We start from the raw sequence: 16,773 nt of genomic DNA, 5'->3' as shown, positions 1-16,773 counted from the left end.
ACAACTGTCATTTAAATCTCAATGATTCAACCATTTAAATTTATAAAATTATGCAACATAATATGCACTTACATTAAAATACAGTTTATTAAAATAATTTATTTTATAACTTTTTTTCAAATACTTTTTTTTCTTAGATTTTAACATTATATATATATAGTAAAGTTACAAACTCACTATAAAGAAAATACTTGTGAGCGTAAAATTAACCTGTTTATATGTATTACAAACCTCCTTGTAGACATGATTTGATAAGTAATAAGAATTATGTAGTTACATTTTTGTTAGGATTTTCAGAATTTGTCCCATAGTTAATAAGTTTCGTTTCTTTTAGAAATGAATTACAAGACCATAATGTCAGAGTTACATAGAAAATACGGTACGAAGCTATAAAAATAGCAAAAAATAAATATGTATTAAAAATAATGTAGAAAATATGAATTACTATTCACTTAACAACAAATAATGAATTAAAAAAAATTACGATTCACTACCCTGTAGCTAGTGATGGAACACTTAACAATGACCCGTAAAGCAATATATCCTTTAATTAGCAGGGGAACGGTGATTAAAGTCAAAACAATTCATAGAGATCAAAGTTTTAAATCACCCTTCTTTAGGGTTCATTAGAGTAAAGAAAATAAACAAAGGGAAATGGAATACAAATTCATCTTGAAATACTACTATGGCAGCTGAGTGCCAAATTCCAATACTTCCACTAGTTGCCAATTTCATTTTGTACTCCCTTAACAGCTTGCTGCAATATGTAACAAAAAGGTAAGTTTCATCTTCTAACATTCATTCAATGTAGGAAAAGAACAAGTGAACAACGCATATTGGATCCATTGAACAAGCGCTTAATCGAATTGTATTCATCATCACCTGAAAGCATGACAAGGCGTATTGCAGATCACTCGCTAATATTTGGTGGTGTAGAACAACTCTCAATCTGGAATAAATAGACACTGTCATCAGCCTCTTGTCTATGTTAGCCCGTAGTCCACAAAGTAGAACAAATTACTTCACGTATAGAAAGAGAGAATAAAAAATATTGGCCAAGCAGCAATCAGAAGAAGATTTTGGAGCTCACCAATATCAGATTCTAGTCAAGAAATAGCAACTAAAACAAAAAATATCATCTATCTCTAATATTTGAATAGTCATAAGATGTATAAACATTGTCACACTGACAGAAGTCATGCTAATAAAAATACAGACAAGATCAGCATGTTCATTTACTTTCTACGTTTGGACTCACAAATAAGGAGATACTAGACAGCAAATAGCAAGTGAAACATTTTAGTAGCATGCGTGGTTCATGTAATAATTAAGTGCATTAAGGCTCAGTAAGACTCAGTGCTGGACCTAACTTCATTTTATATTTAGCAATTATTTTAATTATTTATAACAGACTGACTGTTGTTAAGGGAAAACAAGACCTTGATGAACTCTCTTGCATCAGAAGGATACCACGTTCTTCCAGGTACTTGCATATCTTTTCTGCTGTAGTCATTGAACCCTCTTCAATGTCAATATATACCTAGTATATCAGGGAAAGAAAAGTTAGCTATCTAGGGATTGTATGGGAGAGAGGTGTTTTGAAGGGGAAGGGAGGGGAGGACATATTTTTTAATTTTAGATTAAGAGAATTATATATCACTTATGAATTGTGATGATAAATAAATTAAGTTTATTTTAATTTATCATAAGGATAAATAAAAAATTGTCATTTATGGCACTTTCAACTTAACATAGTTATTATGCATCTTCAAAAATCTCTAATCTAGGTATTGATTCTTATTTAACATTTAAGTTGTTGGCACTTGGCATTGTAGCCCTAGTGTTGGGACAAAAGCATGACACATAATCAAGCAAGAATAAATCTTGTTCAAAACAGAGGTAATCAGAGCGATAATGAAGTTTCACTAGCTTAGATAAGTAACACTATACTAACTACTCACTATATTGGTCTCCACAGAACACGAATCCACTTTCAGTCCTTTTATCTCATTTAATCCATCTGAAATGAAGTAAAAAATTATAGGAGAAAGACAACTTTAAAAGAAAAAAGTTAGTGAGTTTTAATAAATTATAATTCCTCAAACAGACTAGGACACAATATGGCATCATGTAAAACTGTTTGAAATTTTACCAGCCAAAAATCTAGCTTTCTTGTGATCAAATTCCAGCTGGCCAACATTTTCTTGTAAGGCAACAAGTGCAGCAGCACAAAGGACCCCAATCTGTCTCATTCCACCTCCTAAGGTTTTCCGGAGTCGTCTAGCCTATAAAAACACAGCTAGACTAAAGTATCTGTCCTTTGGGAGAAAATAGCTGCTATTAACTTCTCTAAAAATTTATTGAGTTACCTTGGCTATAAAATTCTTGGAACCAACAATAACAGATCCTACTGGAGCACCGATACCTTTTGATAGGCAAACCTAATTCATAATTAAAAAGGAATCATGAAGTCAGTTCATTTGATTATTATTCAATATAAGGTAGAGAAGTAACATATACAAGTTTGATTTGAAATGGGTAATAAATTATTCCTCTGAAATTCTCTTCAATAAAATGTAAAACTGCCAAAACCAAGAGGCAATACTAAATCTTAGGCAAAAAGGAAAAGGAAAAGAAAGCATACTGAAACCGAGTCAGCTGCTTGGACAAGCCTATGCACTGGAACACGAAGTGCCTGAAAAACCAAAATTTTCAGTTAAACAATTCTGTAGATTGATTCTGTTAGCAGGGAGGAAAAACAAAAAAGTAATGGAACAGTAAGCAGAAAACTGAATGTAGATATATAACAGGATATAAGTGCAGCTAAGCATGCGGATAGAATGGCAGATGGAAAGTCACTGCAGGGTTTTCAACAGGACAACCCATCTAAAAGCTTATATCGTGGTTTTAATTGATAGTTCATTGGTAAAGAGAATAGTTACAGAGATATTTCAGTATTCACAATGCTTCAGCTAGATACAAGGATCTGAAAGTTCTTTGATTATTATGAGATTTTGGAAGTAGACATTATTGCGGTTGAACATTTTCCATCAAGTTGTCTTTAAAAGGAGCTCACATTTCTTAGAAGTTCTCTTTTTCTATTTGATGCATAGAAAAATAATAGCCAAGATTAAGGTGCAAACAGGTGAAAAATTACATCAATGAAAAACAAGTGATTTCATTGGTCATTTCTAGCTGATCTGTCTCAAAATGTTGTCATAACTAAGCCCTGAGGTGTAAATTAAATATAAAATTTTCCCCAACTATTCACACTAGCAAAATGCTCATTTTGGCATTGAACTCTGCGATGCAGTTATCAGTGCCAGATCTACACACACGATTCAGTACATTCTATGTTCATTATTGGAGATTATTTGATGTGAAATATTATTTACACAAAATGCATATATTCAGTAAGTAAAAGAAATCATCTTAGGCAACATAAAGCTTTATTATAAATATTTTAAAGAAATCATAAGTAAAATACAAATTTACGTACAACTGATGCGTTAAAAATTCGGGCTCCATCAATGTGAAGCTTCAGTCCATGCTTCTTAGCAACCTCTCCAACTCTGTTTGTATATTCAACTGAGAGGCATCTGCCACCAGTGCTGCATTCAGGTAAAATGGGTCATAAATCTTCTATAAATTTGAATCAATTACTAATAGGAGGGGACATTAAAATCCTAAAGAAAGTTAATAAATTGCATGGACAGAACAATGAAGAGAAGTCACTGCATTAAGAAATCACTGCCCATATCTTGAGTAACGCTACATGGGCAATCATGCGGCAATGGTAAAAAATAAAAATTATGAAGCAATCATTGAAGGCTTTATAATAGGCAGACCCAACTATCAAAATATACATTATATAAAGTTTATAAATATTAGTAAACATTGAGCCAACTTACGCTTAACAATTTGGCATGATAAACTATTTTTTTTTTCCACGGGTAGCAGAAATTATTAAAAGCATATGAAATAATGTAGAAAATGTAATTGTAAACTACTGCATGGTATTAAGATCACTATGAGAGTCAATCTAAAAGAAACCTTTTTAACCAAAAAAATTGCTTACTTTGCATGAGTATTTTCCAAGCAAATAAGCTTGGTGGTTGGGTACATTAGCTCCCCCACTGGATCCCTGATAGCAGCCTCAATCAAATCAATGTCCATGGTTCCATCATCGTTATTTTTCACTGGTCTTGGATGCACCCCTCCAATTGTTGCAATGCCTCCATTCTCATAAATATGAATATGGCAATTGTCTCCAAGAATAACTTCACTTCCCCTAACATCACAATGGGCAAGTACACATATAAGGTTTCCCATAGTGCCAGATGGAACAAAAAGAGCTGCTTCCTTGCCCATTGTCCTTGCCATCTCTGTTTCTAAGCTAAAAGCCGTTGGATCATAGCCTAGAACATCATCATCAACTTCAGCATTTGCCATAGCAGCTCTCATTCCTTCAGTTGGCTTTGTCACTGTGTCTGACCGAAGATCCACAATTCTAGTTACCATTTTCTCTTGAGCTAAAACAAACCAAAATTAAAAATCAATTACCATTCTCGGTTTCTCACCATTTCCATTTGTTCACAAATATAATTAAAACAGAATTACATCACCAATTTTACACAAACTGATGCTAACAGTGACATTTCTCTGCCACCATTGTTGGATTCAAATTCAATAATTGAGAGTCACTAGTTAATTATGGAGGGACAAACAAACAAAAAAATTTAAAAAAATTGTAAGGTACAAATAATCGGTATTTTTTTTTATTATACTAGCAGCTTTCACAAAATTCTATGAATGACAAATTATAGACAGAAGCCCAGGCATGCCTATCAATGGTAGTCTCCACAATCCACGTTAAATAAATTTTTTAAAAAGAGAAAAATTACGAAATTTCCAAGAATTTAGGAGCCGAATTGAACAATTCTATTAAGAATTAGCGAGTAAAAAAAATGTCATCAAACCTTTCCCGCAAAATGAGAGGAAGGATAATTTTGAAACAGTCACCTTCAAATTCAAGCACAATAATAATGATAATAATAAGACGACAAATAACAATAACAAATACGATAATAAAGATAACTGATGAAATAGAGCATTACACGATTGGTTCTTCTCGAGGTCAAATTATTAATAGTGCCCACTTTCCTATTTCAGAAACAAAATTCAAAAGATCATCAGAAGCTGCAATTCGACAAGATATAATAATAGATAAGCTAATTACTCTCTCAAGTTACGAAATACCCATAAAAACACACACAAAAAAAAGACACTAACAAACGCAACACCTGCAAAGAATGACGCATGCAAGACAACCCGTGAACTATACTGAAATCAAGTTTTTCTTTGTTAAGAAATTTGCAGAAAGGTATGATAAGTTGACGGTTTCAATTATTATATTGTGGTTTCAGTGGTTGAGAAAAGAACAACGTGGTGATGTTATGATGGGTGGTGGATTTGGTAGGAGAAAACATACGAGATGATGGCTTCTCCAACAAGATTGCAATTAGATTCAGCTATCTCTGCGGCGCAGACTTACTTCAAACTCACCACTTAAGACTGAATTGCATGCAGAGATTAATGGAAACAAACACGCCAATCTAGGACAGTTATATAGGGAACATTTTTATATTATCTTTCTAAGGTGTATTCATGGACACGTAATGGAAGTTTTGATAGTGTTAATATAATATTAATAAGCCCTTACAGATAAGTTTAAATATTCAAAAGTAATACATTTTTATTAAAAATTTTCTATCATATGAAAAAAATTATAATAAATATCATTTAAATAATAAAATTTTAATTCTAAAAGTAAAATTAAGAAAAAAAGTAAAAATTATATATAATAAACTTTTACTAAATATACAGAATATTACAAAATTATATTAATAATATAAAATACTATTTTTTGGGCTACTTTTTACCCCTCTCTCTTGTATTTTATTTTAGTTTTTTTTAAAATGTTATTCATACATTTTTCTCATGATTTTTAATGGTTTAACATATTTTTTAATAAATTTTTATTTTTAATTCTTTAATTAGTGTTCTAAGGACGTTGGTTAAAATTTTATTTTAGTTGTTTTGAATTTTTAAAATTTATTTAATTATTTTTCTACCTTTTTTTATTTAAATGTGAAAAGTTAAAGAATAATGGATAAAATAGTTGGAGGTATCGATGTGGATGTTCTAGTCAAAATATGATAATGCGCATCAGTAAAAAAAAAAAACAAAAAAATATGATAGTGTAATTTCTTATTGTCTACTCCTAAATACATATTTTAAAAAATATATAATAAATTATTAATAGATAATATATATATATATATATATATATATATGTGTGTGTGTGTAATAATTTATAATACAGTTTGTTTATAAGAATACTACAATACTTAAAATTTTTTATTAAATTAATATTATTTATTGTATACTTTTTGACACACTTTAAAAAGTAATGTTTTTAATTAAAAATTAAAACAGTTAATATTATAAGTTATATTGTAAATTTTATACTTTTAAATAGACTTAAAAAATTGTATTTAACATCTAATATTGCAATTAGTGGCACTTGATGCTTTGTAACGATCGTGCTGTTTCATAAATATGGCAAGCCATTGGTGTTTATCCATTTTTTCTTTTATTATCTTTTTTGGTGCATTGTCTTTTTTCCCTTTTCGAGAATGGTCATCTGAACCATTATTAAAAACAATTCTACATGTTGGCAATGAGTCAGCTTAATAATTCTCATCCTTTTATTTACAATTTCTTCCATTTTAAATTAATTAGTATTTAATTTTGTTCATGAGTTTTCAAACAACTTGTTTATTAAATTTTTATTTATTTATTTATTCATTTTTTGAAAAAAAAGTTACACAATGCTAAAATTATATATATATATATATATATATATATAAATAAGAGCACTTGTTCTAATTTAATGTAATAACTGTTTTTAAATAATTATTAATATTTTTAATTATAAATTATAAATACGTTTTTTGGGTAAGGTAATGAACCACCTACTCGAATCTTATCTTTGTTGGAGTAGAAAGCCAACTCAGCGAGCCAATCCCATAGTTGGAAAAAATATAAATACGTTTGACTAATTGATTTTTTACACTATTAATGTACCTACTCATTTATTTAAGAAATTTTTTAAGAAAGTGATTTTTAAAATTAATTGATTTTTAATTTGTAAGATGAGATAAAATGAAAAATATATATCTAAAATAATTAATATTTAAAATAGTTAGAGTATAAACTATATTCTATTTCTTAAGATATTAAATTATCAATATTATTATTTTCTAATAAATTATCACTTATCTTTCCCATTTCAAAATATTGTACATTGTTAATCAATTATGTCTCTCGATTAAGTTTATATTTGACATAATTAGTTAAAAATTACTAAAGGCTAAAAAGTTAAGCTAAAAGTTCATAAATTACTGAGGGCTGAAAACTAAGAGCGGTTAAACTAATTAATTATATTAGAAGTACTTAATAAAATTAATAAGTTGATGATAGTAAAATAAAGGAAGAAGACATATTTATGTATATAATAATTAAATTAAGTAAATTTATGCATAAATTATTATTAATATTTACTCGAGTTAATATTAAAAGGACCTATTTATCTTATGAGTCTTTACCGTTTTTAAAAAGCAAATAAATAATTAAAGATAGGTTCACGCTCGCCTACCCCTTTTATCCTTTTTTACAACAAGATTTTCATTAATGCTTATGCCACTCAAATTGGCATTTTCAGTTCCATTTCATCTATTAGTAGTTGGACGAGTCCTTCCCTCAAATATGTAATGCACCTTCACCAATTAAATTTTATGTATCACTATTTTGGTAAATCACTTAGTTGGCAAACTTTTAAAATCAATTTATTTCATCATAATGCACATATTTATATATAAAATTAGTGGTTCAAATGAATTTAGATATTTATCTCAATTATGTTTAACAATTTAAATTTTTTTTTGTCAAAATAATTTAAGATCAAAATTTTTCGAACTTTTAAAAAACAATCAGGCCCAGTCTTACTCATCTTTAACAAAAGGAGTGTCCAATCATTGAGCTATAATGTACTCTTTTATAGGTGGCAAGCAAAGCTCCTCAACCAACGGTCTTTATGCTCCGAGCTCCATTTCTCTTTAACAGGTTATGAAGTACAAATTTTATTTTCCATCATTTCACTGACAGACCTGACCCGTTATTGTTTGAGGTACCATAAACTTATTTTCATAATCTCACTAGCCAACTTTGACCCGTTATATTGAGGTCTCATGCAATACTAAGACCTTGTCTTATTATCAAGGGTTCCTCCCTCGAAATTTTTTAAACAACTTTTAGAAACAAACTAATTAAATATCAACACGTTGTCGTTAAAATAAAATAATTGCTTAGCACAGAAATTCGAAAATAATTCTTACTTTTTGATGAAACTTTATGCCTATCAATCCTTTCTCTAATTCAGTTTGCAGAATTTCAGTGCACTCCTCAAAAAAAGTATGCAATCTAAATGGACCCTCGCATTGCTCAAAACTTTAGCAAGATTACTCACCATCCAAGTCAGACTCCACTTCAAGCCGAAAAGACATGTTATGGCATAGGATTGGACAAAAGACAACGAACAACTAATATTGCAAAGAATTTATGAAACTGCATTTTAAACTGAAAATGGCTCAACTTATGGCAAGGGATAAGAAAATCATTCACAACAATTAATTCACTATGTATATGAAAGATTAAACTGAGTTTGGTCCCTCCCTCATCATTAAACCTGCAGTGTTTGGTGCACTAAATCACCTTTTGGTACATACAAATAAATAACCGTGAACTTCATCATATCAAATTCAATTTTACTTTGTGAAATACAACACAGTCAGATTTAAAATAGGAAGGTACATGATTATTTACTTACATAAACCAGTGGATAATTATCGCACCAAATAATACACAATTTTACTATACAGCAACCAAACTCGATAAAAATATATAACATTGATAAAATCCTATGTCATTCATCAACGTGGAAGAGCACATTACCAAAATCCACAAAGTGGAAGGAAAAAAGACAAAATTTGAGAAAAACTACGGATAAGCAGAGTTTATCGGTTCATTATGCATTACAAACTTTGATTAGTGATCATCACAAAATGCCATCTTTAGTTAAGATACGTTCCAAAAAACAAGGGCTCATTCTCCATGCAACTTATTCAGTTAAACGCTCACTGATATCTGAATCGAGAAACTAAGCAGCCTAATGTCCGTCATACTTTAATATCAGAACGGGCTACACAGTCTCCAGGCTATTTGCCTCCTCCCCTCTGCCATCAGCAACTTGCATCTTATCCTTCTCATCAAAAGCGGTGGTTTCTTGCATGCTGTTACCTTGTGAATTTACAGCTTCCACAACTACATCTTGATCCTTATTTCTCTCATAACTACCTGTTTCCACAGCAGCACCCATTTCTAGCATGGTCTCTCCTCTGTTGGCATCAGTACCGGCAGCTTCCACTTCCACTTTTTTATTGACATCTTCTGCAATGGGTGTAGCATCTGGCAACTTAACAGCAGTTCCATCACGAGATGGATCAACTTCTAGAGCATGTCCATGCTCCACCGTGAGAGGTACAACTTCCCAAATCTTTGTACCCTGTATAGTATCCGTTTCACTGGCTGCAGTCTCACTTGACCCACAAACATGATTGTTTGCTTCAATTTCTTCTTGCTTTTGTGCTTGTAATCTGTATTGGTCCATGATATTTTGTATCTTTTCCAGCTCTTCTATTAGACTCCCATACCCAATTTGCAAAGTTTTCTCAAGTGCCTTTTGCTTCTGTATTCCAGCCCATAGATTATTTATCCTGTGAGATGCTGCTACTTGCTCCTGCTTTTGCAAAGATTCAAAGCATTCTAATTCTGTTGCAGCTATGTCCATCTGCTTGAAAGTAGCCTCAATTTGAGGCCAGAGGCTCTTTTTTACTCTCATCTGAAAAATGCAAAAGCCAAAATATGATATTCAAGATTGAGTTCGGGTAAGCACTCAGGCAACATAAAGATAATATCTAGAATTACAAGGAAATATCTATTTTGTCCAACAGCAAAACCAAACCAAAGGAATTCTGCTTACTTTGTGCTTTTCCCACTTCCCACCACTTTTGACATGGGAGTGCCACTGCTTTGCACTAATGGGTTGATTTCCAGCTATTTTTCAGTCACAACACTTATCATTTTGATATATTTCTTCAGAGAAATAGCATTCTAATTGCCAAACCAACATTACAGAGGGCATTCAAGCATCAACGATCCTCAAGTCTGAATAAAATTAATACAAGCCAGATCTTAAGCAAGAACACAAAACCAGAATCCAATAGATTATATACCTAAAAGTAGCAACATAGCACTAATAACCTAGGGTGACACTGCAAGAAACAGAAATGTAGCATTTTGCATACAGGATATCTATAACATACCTCATAACCTTGTGTGAGAACCATCGCCTTCTTCTCAAGCCGTACTGAGTCTACTGACTTATCCTTGCCATCATCCAATTTGTTTCTCACATTCTCAAATTCATTCTGCAAAGCTGCTAGCTTTTCCATGTTCCCAAAAACACTTGAGACCATAGGCGTTACGGGTAGGAAAGTACATAAGATCATTAAGGCAAGTTCTGTGAGCTTCAATAAACTCATCAAGGGGTTCACTTTCATGTCCCATTGCTACACAGAGAAACTGGGACTCTTCCTTTATCAACTTGTCAGCCTACCATAAACAATATACAAATAAATAGAATGCAATAATTATCATCAACCTTGCTATCTCCAATGATACCATAGTCAAGTCTAAGGAGAAGATAACTAGCAGATCATTAGATAGATACATTTGCATTAACACAATGGCAAATGAATATCAATACAAAATATGTATTATACTATAAATTTTTATATTGTTTTGCAGAAAAAAAAAATCCAAGGGCAAAAATTGGACAATTACATCTGATATAAAGTTAAGAGAAAAGCATGCCCAATCCAGCTTAATTAATTGAAGGATTATAACAACAAATTCCGATCCAATTCACAAGTTCTTTTCACACCTCCATGATATTGAAGAGTTGTTTCATAAGGGAGAAAGCATATCATAAAGTCATAAACAACAAGAGCAAATTGTATCAACCTTCAGAACCAAAAAGGTTAAATTTACACAAATTTGTAATCCTGTACAAGACTGCTGCAAAATGGCTAGTTTCAAATATTCAGTGAGATTTCATGATATTTGATTTTGGAAAACTATGCCTTCTTTTAAAACCTGGTACCTTCTTAGTATTGACAAAAAGAATCTTGGTAAAAGAACTTATCCAGAAAGGACAAGAATATAATCAAAGTATAAGTAAATTTTCCAATAAAAAGAATTATGACTAGTGCATAGATCAAAATTTCAATTTAAAAAGTGATGGAATATTATAACATTGACAGATCCAAATTACTCCCATTTCATTAATATGTCCTATAGCAGTTTCATCCATTTCCTTCACTAAGTTTGGTGCTGATCATCTTAGTTACCTGAAAAATAAATGTAAGGGTAAGTACTCTACACTATCACACACAAGCTCAAAGACACCTTGCACGTCTCACCCATTTACTAACATAATTCAAATCATGCATCAAACAAACATAAAGTGTTGTTTTTTCAGATTTAATGGAATGAAAAATCAGTGTGTGGAAGCAACGAGTATGAGAGAATGAGAAACCGATATGTTCCGTTATTTTGTTTCATTCATCATCCGATAGATTTATAGAAAAAAACTTAACAGAAAAACTAATGTTGTGTGATCAATAGTGACAAGCCATGATTCACTAACAAATTCCTAGATAATAGGACTTATTTAAAAACAATCTTTGACTTGAAAAAAACAGAAAAACGTGACTGAAGCATATCAATAACACTCCTCCTTGCTTCAGGCAGTGCAAGTTCCTATCTTCTTGCTCAACAATTCAAACTTGCTAACTGGGAGTGGTTTTGTAAACAAATCTGCCATTTGATCTTATTGCAAGTGTGACTTTTCCAGCTTGCTGCACCTCCCTCAAATAGTAAAGCTTGATGTTGAAATGTTTGGTTTTTTCATGAAAGATTGGATTTCGTGAAATAGAAATTGCTGTTTGATTATCAACGAAGATTTCAGTACCTTCATCTTGCACGAACGGTAAATCAGATAGAATTTTTTAAGCCACAAAGCTTGGTTTGCTGCTGCAGTTGCTGCAATAAATTCTGCTTCTGCAGTGAATTATGCAACTATATCTTGCTTCTCTGAACACCATGAGAAAACACCTGAACCTAAGGTGAAACAGTACCCAGATGTGCTTTTCATTTCATCAACTGAACCGCCCCAATCACTATAAAAAAAACCTCTTAACTTGAAGTTCTTACTTTTCTCAAATTTGATACCATGATCAAGAGTGCCCTTAATGAACCTTAATACTCTTTTTGCTGCTCTTAAGTGCACTTGACTGGGACAGTGCATAAAATGAGATAAAAGACTTACAGCAAATAAAATTTCAGGCCTTGTTGTTGTAAGATACATTAGGCAGCCAATCAAGCTTCTGTAATAGCCTTCGTCAACTTTATCAGCACCATCTTCTTTGCTCATCTTTTCCTTTTGACCCATTGGTGTATTCATGGCTTTGCATTCTTCCATCTGAACTTTCTTCAAGATTTCTTTTGCGTACTTCTTCTAGCATATGAACACTTCACTTTGGCTTTGATGGACCTCCATTCCAAGAAAGTAAGTCATAAGACCAAGGTCTGTCATTTCAAAGGCTTCCATCATTTCTTGTTTGAAATCCTTAACCATTTCTTCATTATCACCTGTCACCAAAATGTTATCGATACAGAGAGATACAATAAGAGTATTTTTACCCCTTTTCTTAACATAAACAGTGGCTTCAGACAAGCTTCTTGTGAATCCCAAACTCAGCAAATGTTCATCAATTCTGCTATACCAAGCTTTTGGAGCTTGCTTCAGTCCATAAAGAGCCTTTTTGAGCAAATAGACTTTATCTTCTTCACCTTGCACAACAAAGCCTTCGGGTTGTTAGGACACCATTCAAGAATGCTGATTTCACATCTAGCTGAAACACTTTCTAGCCATGTTGAGCTGATAGAGCTAACAACAACCTTATAGTGTCTAATTTGGCAACTGGAGCAAACGTTTCAGAATAATCAACACCAAAGATTTGAGTGTACCCTTTGACTACGAGCCTTGCTTTGTGCTTGTTAATGGAGTTATCAGCATTCAGCTTTGTCTGTAACACCCATTTTACTCCAATGATTTCTCTGTCTTTTGGTTTGTTTACTAATTTCTAGGTTTTGTTCTTGTGAATCATTGACATCTCTTCCTCCATAGCTTTCTTCCATTTTGGATCTTTAAGAGCTTCCTCATGGCCAGCAGGTTCACATAAAGCCACATTACATCTTTCATATATGTTTTAAATAGATCTTGTTCCTCTAACTGGTGAGTCATCTTCCAGTTCATTTTTCCATTGTTTTGGAGCTTCCTCCTCCTCAAAGGAATGGCTTTTAAGTTCTTTTGAAGGTCTGGTGGTTCCCTGTGTATCTTCCCAATTCCATCAATCATCCTCATTGAAGTGAACATCTCTCGTAATCACCATTTTTTGAGTTTGATGGTGATATACTTTGTAGGCTTTAGAAATTGTGCTATAGCTGACAAAGATACTAGGAATTGCTTTTTTCTCAAGTTTGTCCCTTTTAACCTGTGGAACATGGACAAAGCACAAACAACCAAATATTTTAAGAAAACATAGCGAAGGTATATATATCCATACCAAATTTCAAAAGGAGTTTTTCCTTCAATAGCTGTACTTGGAAGTCGATTTTGCAGGAACACTGCAATATTTACTGCCTCTGCCCAAAAAGTTTTTGGCAACTCCTTCTCATGAAACATGCATCTCGCCATCTCTATAACATAACTGTTCCTCCTTTCACTCACGCCATTTTGTTCTGGAGTGTAGAGAGCAGTGAGCTAATATTCTATGCCAGATTCATCACAAAACAAGTTAAATTCTGCAGAGGTATACTCCTTTCCATTATCGGACCTTAAAATCTGAATTTTGAAGCCACTTTGATTTTCCACCATTTTCTTAAACTTCCAGAAAACTCCAGCAACTTCAAACTTAAATTTCAAGAAGTAAATCCAGCACAATCTTGTAAAATCATCAATGAATAGAGTATAATATCGGCTACCTTGAAATGACGGTATTCTTCGAGGTCCTCCCATGTCTGTATGAACAAGTTGCAGCTTCTGTGATGCCTTCCAGGATGACTTGGGAAAGGGCTTCTTGCTTTGTTTACCAAATTGACAAGCATGACAATTTGGTAAATGATCAATCAGATCTAGTACACCTCTTATATCATTTTTCTGCATGTTGAGCATTCGTTGAAGATGGCAATGCCCAAGCCTTTTGTGCCACATTTCAGTGATGTTAACTTTGGTGGAGTAGGCTGTGTTCCTCCTCCACAGGGTCAAACAAGAAGGTTTTACCCTTCATTTTAACACACAAAATCTCCTTTCTTTCAGCATCATAAATGCCACAATACTCATCTTCAAAGGACACCTTAAATCCTTTTTCAATTAACTAGCCAACACTTAGCAAGTTTTGATCAACATCAAACACATAAAGAACATCTGAAATAGTTTTTGTACCTGACCTGGTTGTTATTGCAATCGTTCCTCTTCCTTTTGCTGTAATGTAACCACCATTCCCTATCTTCACTTTTGTCTCTGTCGTAGGTTTTAAATTCTTGAAAAGAGTTCTGTCAAAAGTCATGTGGTTTGTACAACTGCTGTCAATGAGCCAACTTTCCGATGTGACCGTCGTGGAGAGGTACGTCGTCACAAACATTTGATCTTCTTCATCTTGATCAGCTACATGGGCTTCTTCTGATTTCTGCAATTTGCTTTTGCAAATCACAGCTTCATGTCCAAGTTGGTTGCATATGCTGCACTTTGCATCGGGCCTCTTCCAACACTTAAGTGGTGAGTGGCTTGTTTTGTCACAGTGCTTTCAGGGTGGATAGCTTCTCTTTATGCCTTCACCTTTGCTTTGCATGTGGCTGTTCTCAGTACTTTTATTTTTAAAGTTCTTCCTTTTGCTATCCTTTTGGACATGTTGGTGTTTGACAAGCAAGGCTCCTTCGATGGTGGACTCTTGTCTCATAAGTCACCTTTGTTCTTGAGCCTGTAAAGCACTTAATAGTTTTGCCAATGTGATCTTAGACAGATCTTTAGTATTTTCCAAGCTAGTTATTGAAACTTCATATTTTTCAAGCACCGTAACAAGAATTTTTTCAACTATTCTTGAATCATCAAATTTACTGCCAAGAAGCCTTACCTTGTTGGCAATGTTAATCAATCTGTCTGAGTATTCTTTGATTGTCTTCGAATCCTGCGTCCTTTGTAACTCGAATCCTCTTATTAAATTGAGAACTTGCATACCTTGTATTCTCTCATCTCCTGCATATTCCTTTTTAAGGTAGTCCCAGATTTCTGGAGTCGATGTAAGCGTCATGATTCTAGGGAAAATTGTTGTAGAGACACCAGCAATCAGTGCTGCTTTGGCTTTTGATTTTCTGAGCTTATTCTCTGTGGCCTTTCATTTGAGCTATCGTCAGATTGTTTGCTAGCGGAGCGACTTCATAATCTTTGTCTGAGGCTTCCCACAAATCAAAAGCCTCTAAGTAAGTTTGCATCCTTGCAGCCCAAAGCTGGTAGTGCAGCTTGGAAAAAAGTGGAGAAACTTGATTCTCCATCCATGGTTACTCACAAATTCCGTAAGAATGAGGCTCTGATACCAATTGTTTTTTTTTAGATTTAAAGGAATGAAAAATTAGCGTGTGAAAGCAACGAGTATGAGAGAATGAAAAACCGATATGCTCCGTTATTTTATTTCATTCATCATCCGATACATTCATAGAAAAAAACTTAACAGAAAAACTAATGTTGCATGATCAATGGTGACAAGCCATGATTCACTAACAAATTCCTAGATAATAGGACTTATTGAAAACAATCTTTGACTTGAAAAAAACAGAAAAACGTGACTGAAGCATATCAATAACACAGTATTACTTTTCAACATTCCACTCCAATTCATATATAGGTGCGCTCATTGTACCATCAAACAATCCACATACAACACCTACGTGCGTTCACTGCATGTTAGTCACACTCACTATGGCACTGTGATAACAGTTTCTTGATTCCCTCAACCTCAGAGACTTACTCAGCTTCACACCATAAATGATCGTCGGTTAGCTCCCGCCTCACGAATACAATGTGTGTAGTCACGAGTCCTTTAACAAAGGTGTTAGTCAGAGGCCGAGTCAAAAGGAGAATGTGTGACATGTGGTGCACTCATGCTTACTGTCGGTATCACCACTACCCTCTCTTCCCCAAGGTATTTCTATCACCCTTATTTTCCACACCCCCAGTATATTATTGTAACCATTCATAGTTTTCAACTATTTCAAACACAATTACAATCACAATTAACATGCCATTTCCACAGACTTTCACCCACATTCTCAATCATTCATAGTGTTCATGGCATGCACACATATATTCAATCACATTACATTCAAACCTCCAATTTCTATCAGAATCCTATTGCAATCAAGTCACTCCATCACACACAACGTCCAACATCCATCGCATTATGATTATCACGA

At 33.1% G+C, this 16,773-nt stretch overlaps 1 protein-coding gene across 6 annotated transcripts; it reads right to left on the bottom strand.

Annotated features, from left to right (window-relative positions):
- Positions 1–525: 525 nt before the first annotated feature.
- LOC113872051 (probable low-specificity L-threonine aldolase 1) lies at positions 526–5,611 on the bottom strand. Of its 6 annotated transcripts, none has more exons than XM_027509263.1 (11): positions 5,304–5,417; positions 5,118–5,163; positions 4,079–4,532; positions 3,500–3,611; positions 2,645–2,695; positions 2,370–2,441; positions 2,153–2,285; positions 1,962–2,020; positions 1,440–1,540; positions 883–949; positions 526–757 (listed from the first exon to the last, which is right to left on the bottom strand). In XM_027509263.1, the coding sequence occupies exons 3-11, from the start codon at positions 4,519–4,521 to the stop codon at positions 719–721; spliced, it is 1,077 nt and encodes a 358-aa protein (XP_027365064.1). In that variant the 5' UTR covers positions 4,522–4,532; positions 5,118–5,163; positions 5,304–5,417; the 3' UTR covers positions 526–718. The 6 variants fall into 6 exon arrangements, with proteins under 6 accessions (XP_027365064.1, XP_027365065.1, XP_027365066.1 ...); XM_027509264.1 differs by lacking the exon at positions 5,304–5,417 and adding an exon at positions 5,492–5,611 and having other exon boundaries at positions 527–757; XM_027509265.1 differs by lacking the exon at positions 5,304–5,417 and adding an exon at positions 5,566–5,597 and having other exon boundaries at positions 527–757.
- Positions 5,612–16,773: the final 11,162 nt, after the last annotated feature.

The sequence above is a fragment of the Abrus precatorius genome, unplaced genomic scaffold (assembly GCF_003935025.1).
Source record: "Abrus precatorius isolate BTA unplaced genomic scaffold, Abrus_2018 Scaffold7, whole genome shotgun sequence".
NCBI lineage: Eukaryota > Viridiplantae > Streptophyta > Magnoliopsida > Fabales > Fabaceae > Abrus > Abrus precatorius.
The sequence above is the reverse complement of the archived record's forward strand: the minus strand, read 5'-3'. Positions and strand labels throughout refer to the sequence as shown.

Excerpts from the sequence above, each read along its gene's own strand:
- LOC113872051 (XM_027509260.1), bottom strand. Across the intron at positions 2,286-2,369 it reads CCAAGAATTTTATAGCCAAG|GCTAGACGACTCCGGAAAAC; the intron begins GTAACTCAATAA and ends GTGTTTTTATAG. Across the intron at positions 1,541-1,961 it reads GTTCTGTGGAGACCAATATA|GTATATATTGACATTGAAGA; the intron begins GTGAGTAGTTAG and ends CTGATATACTAG.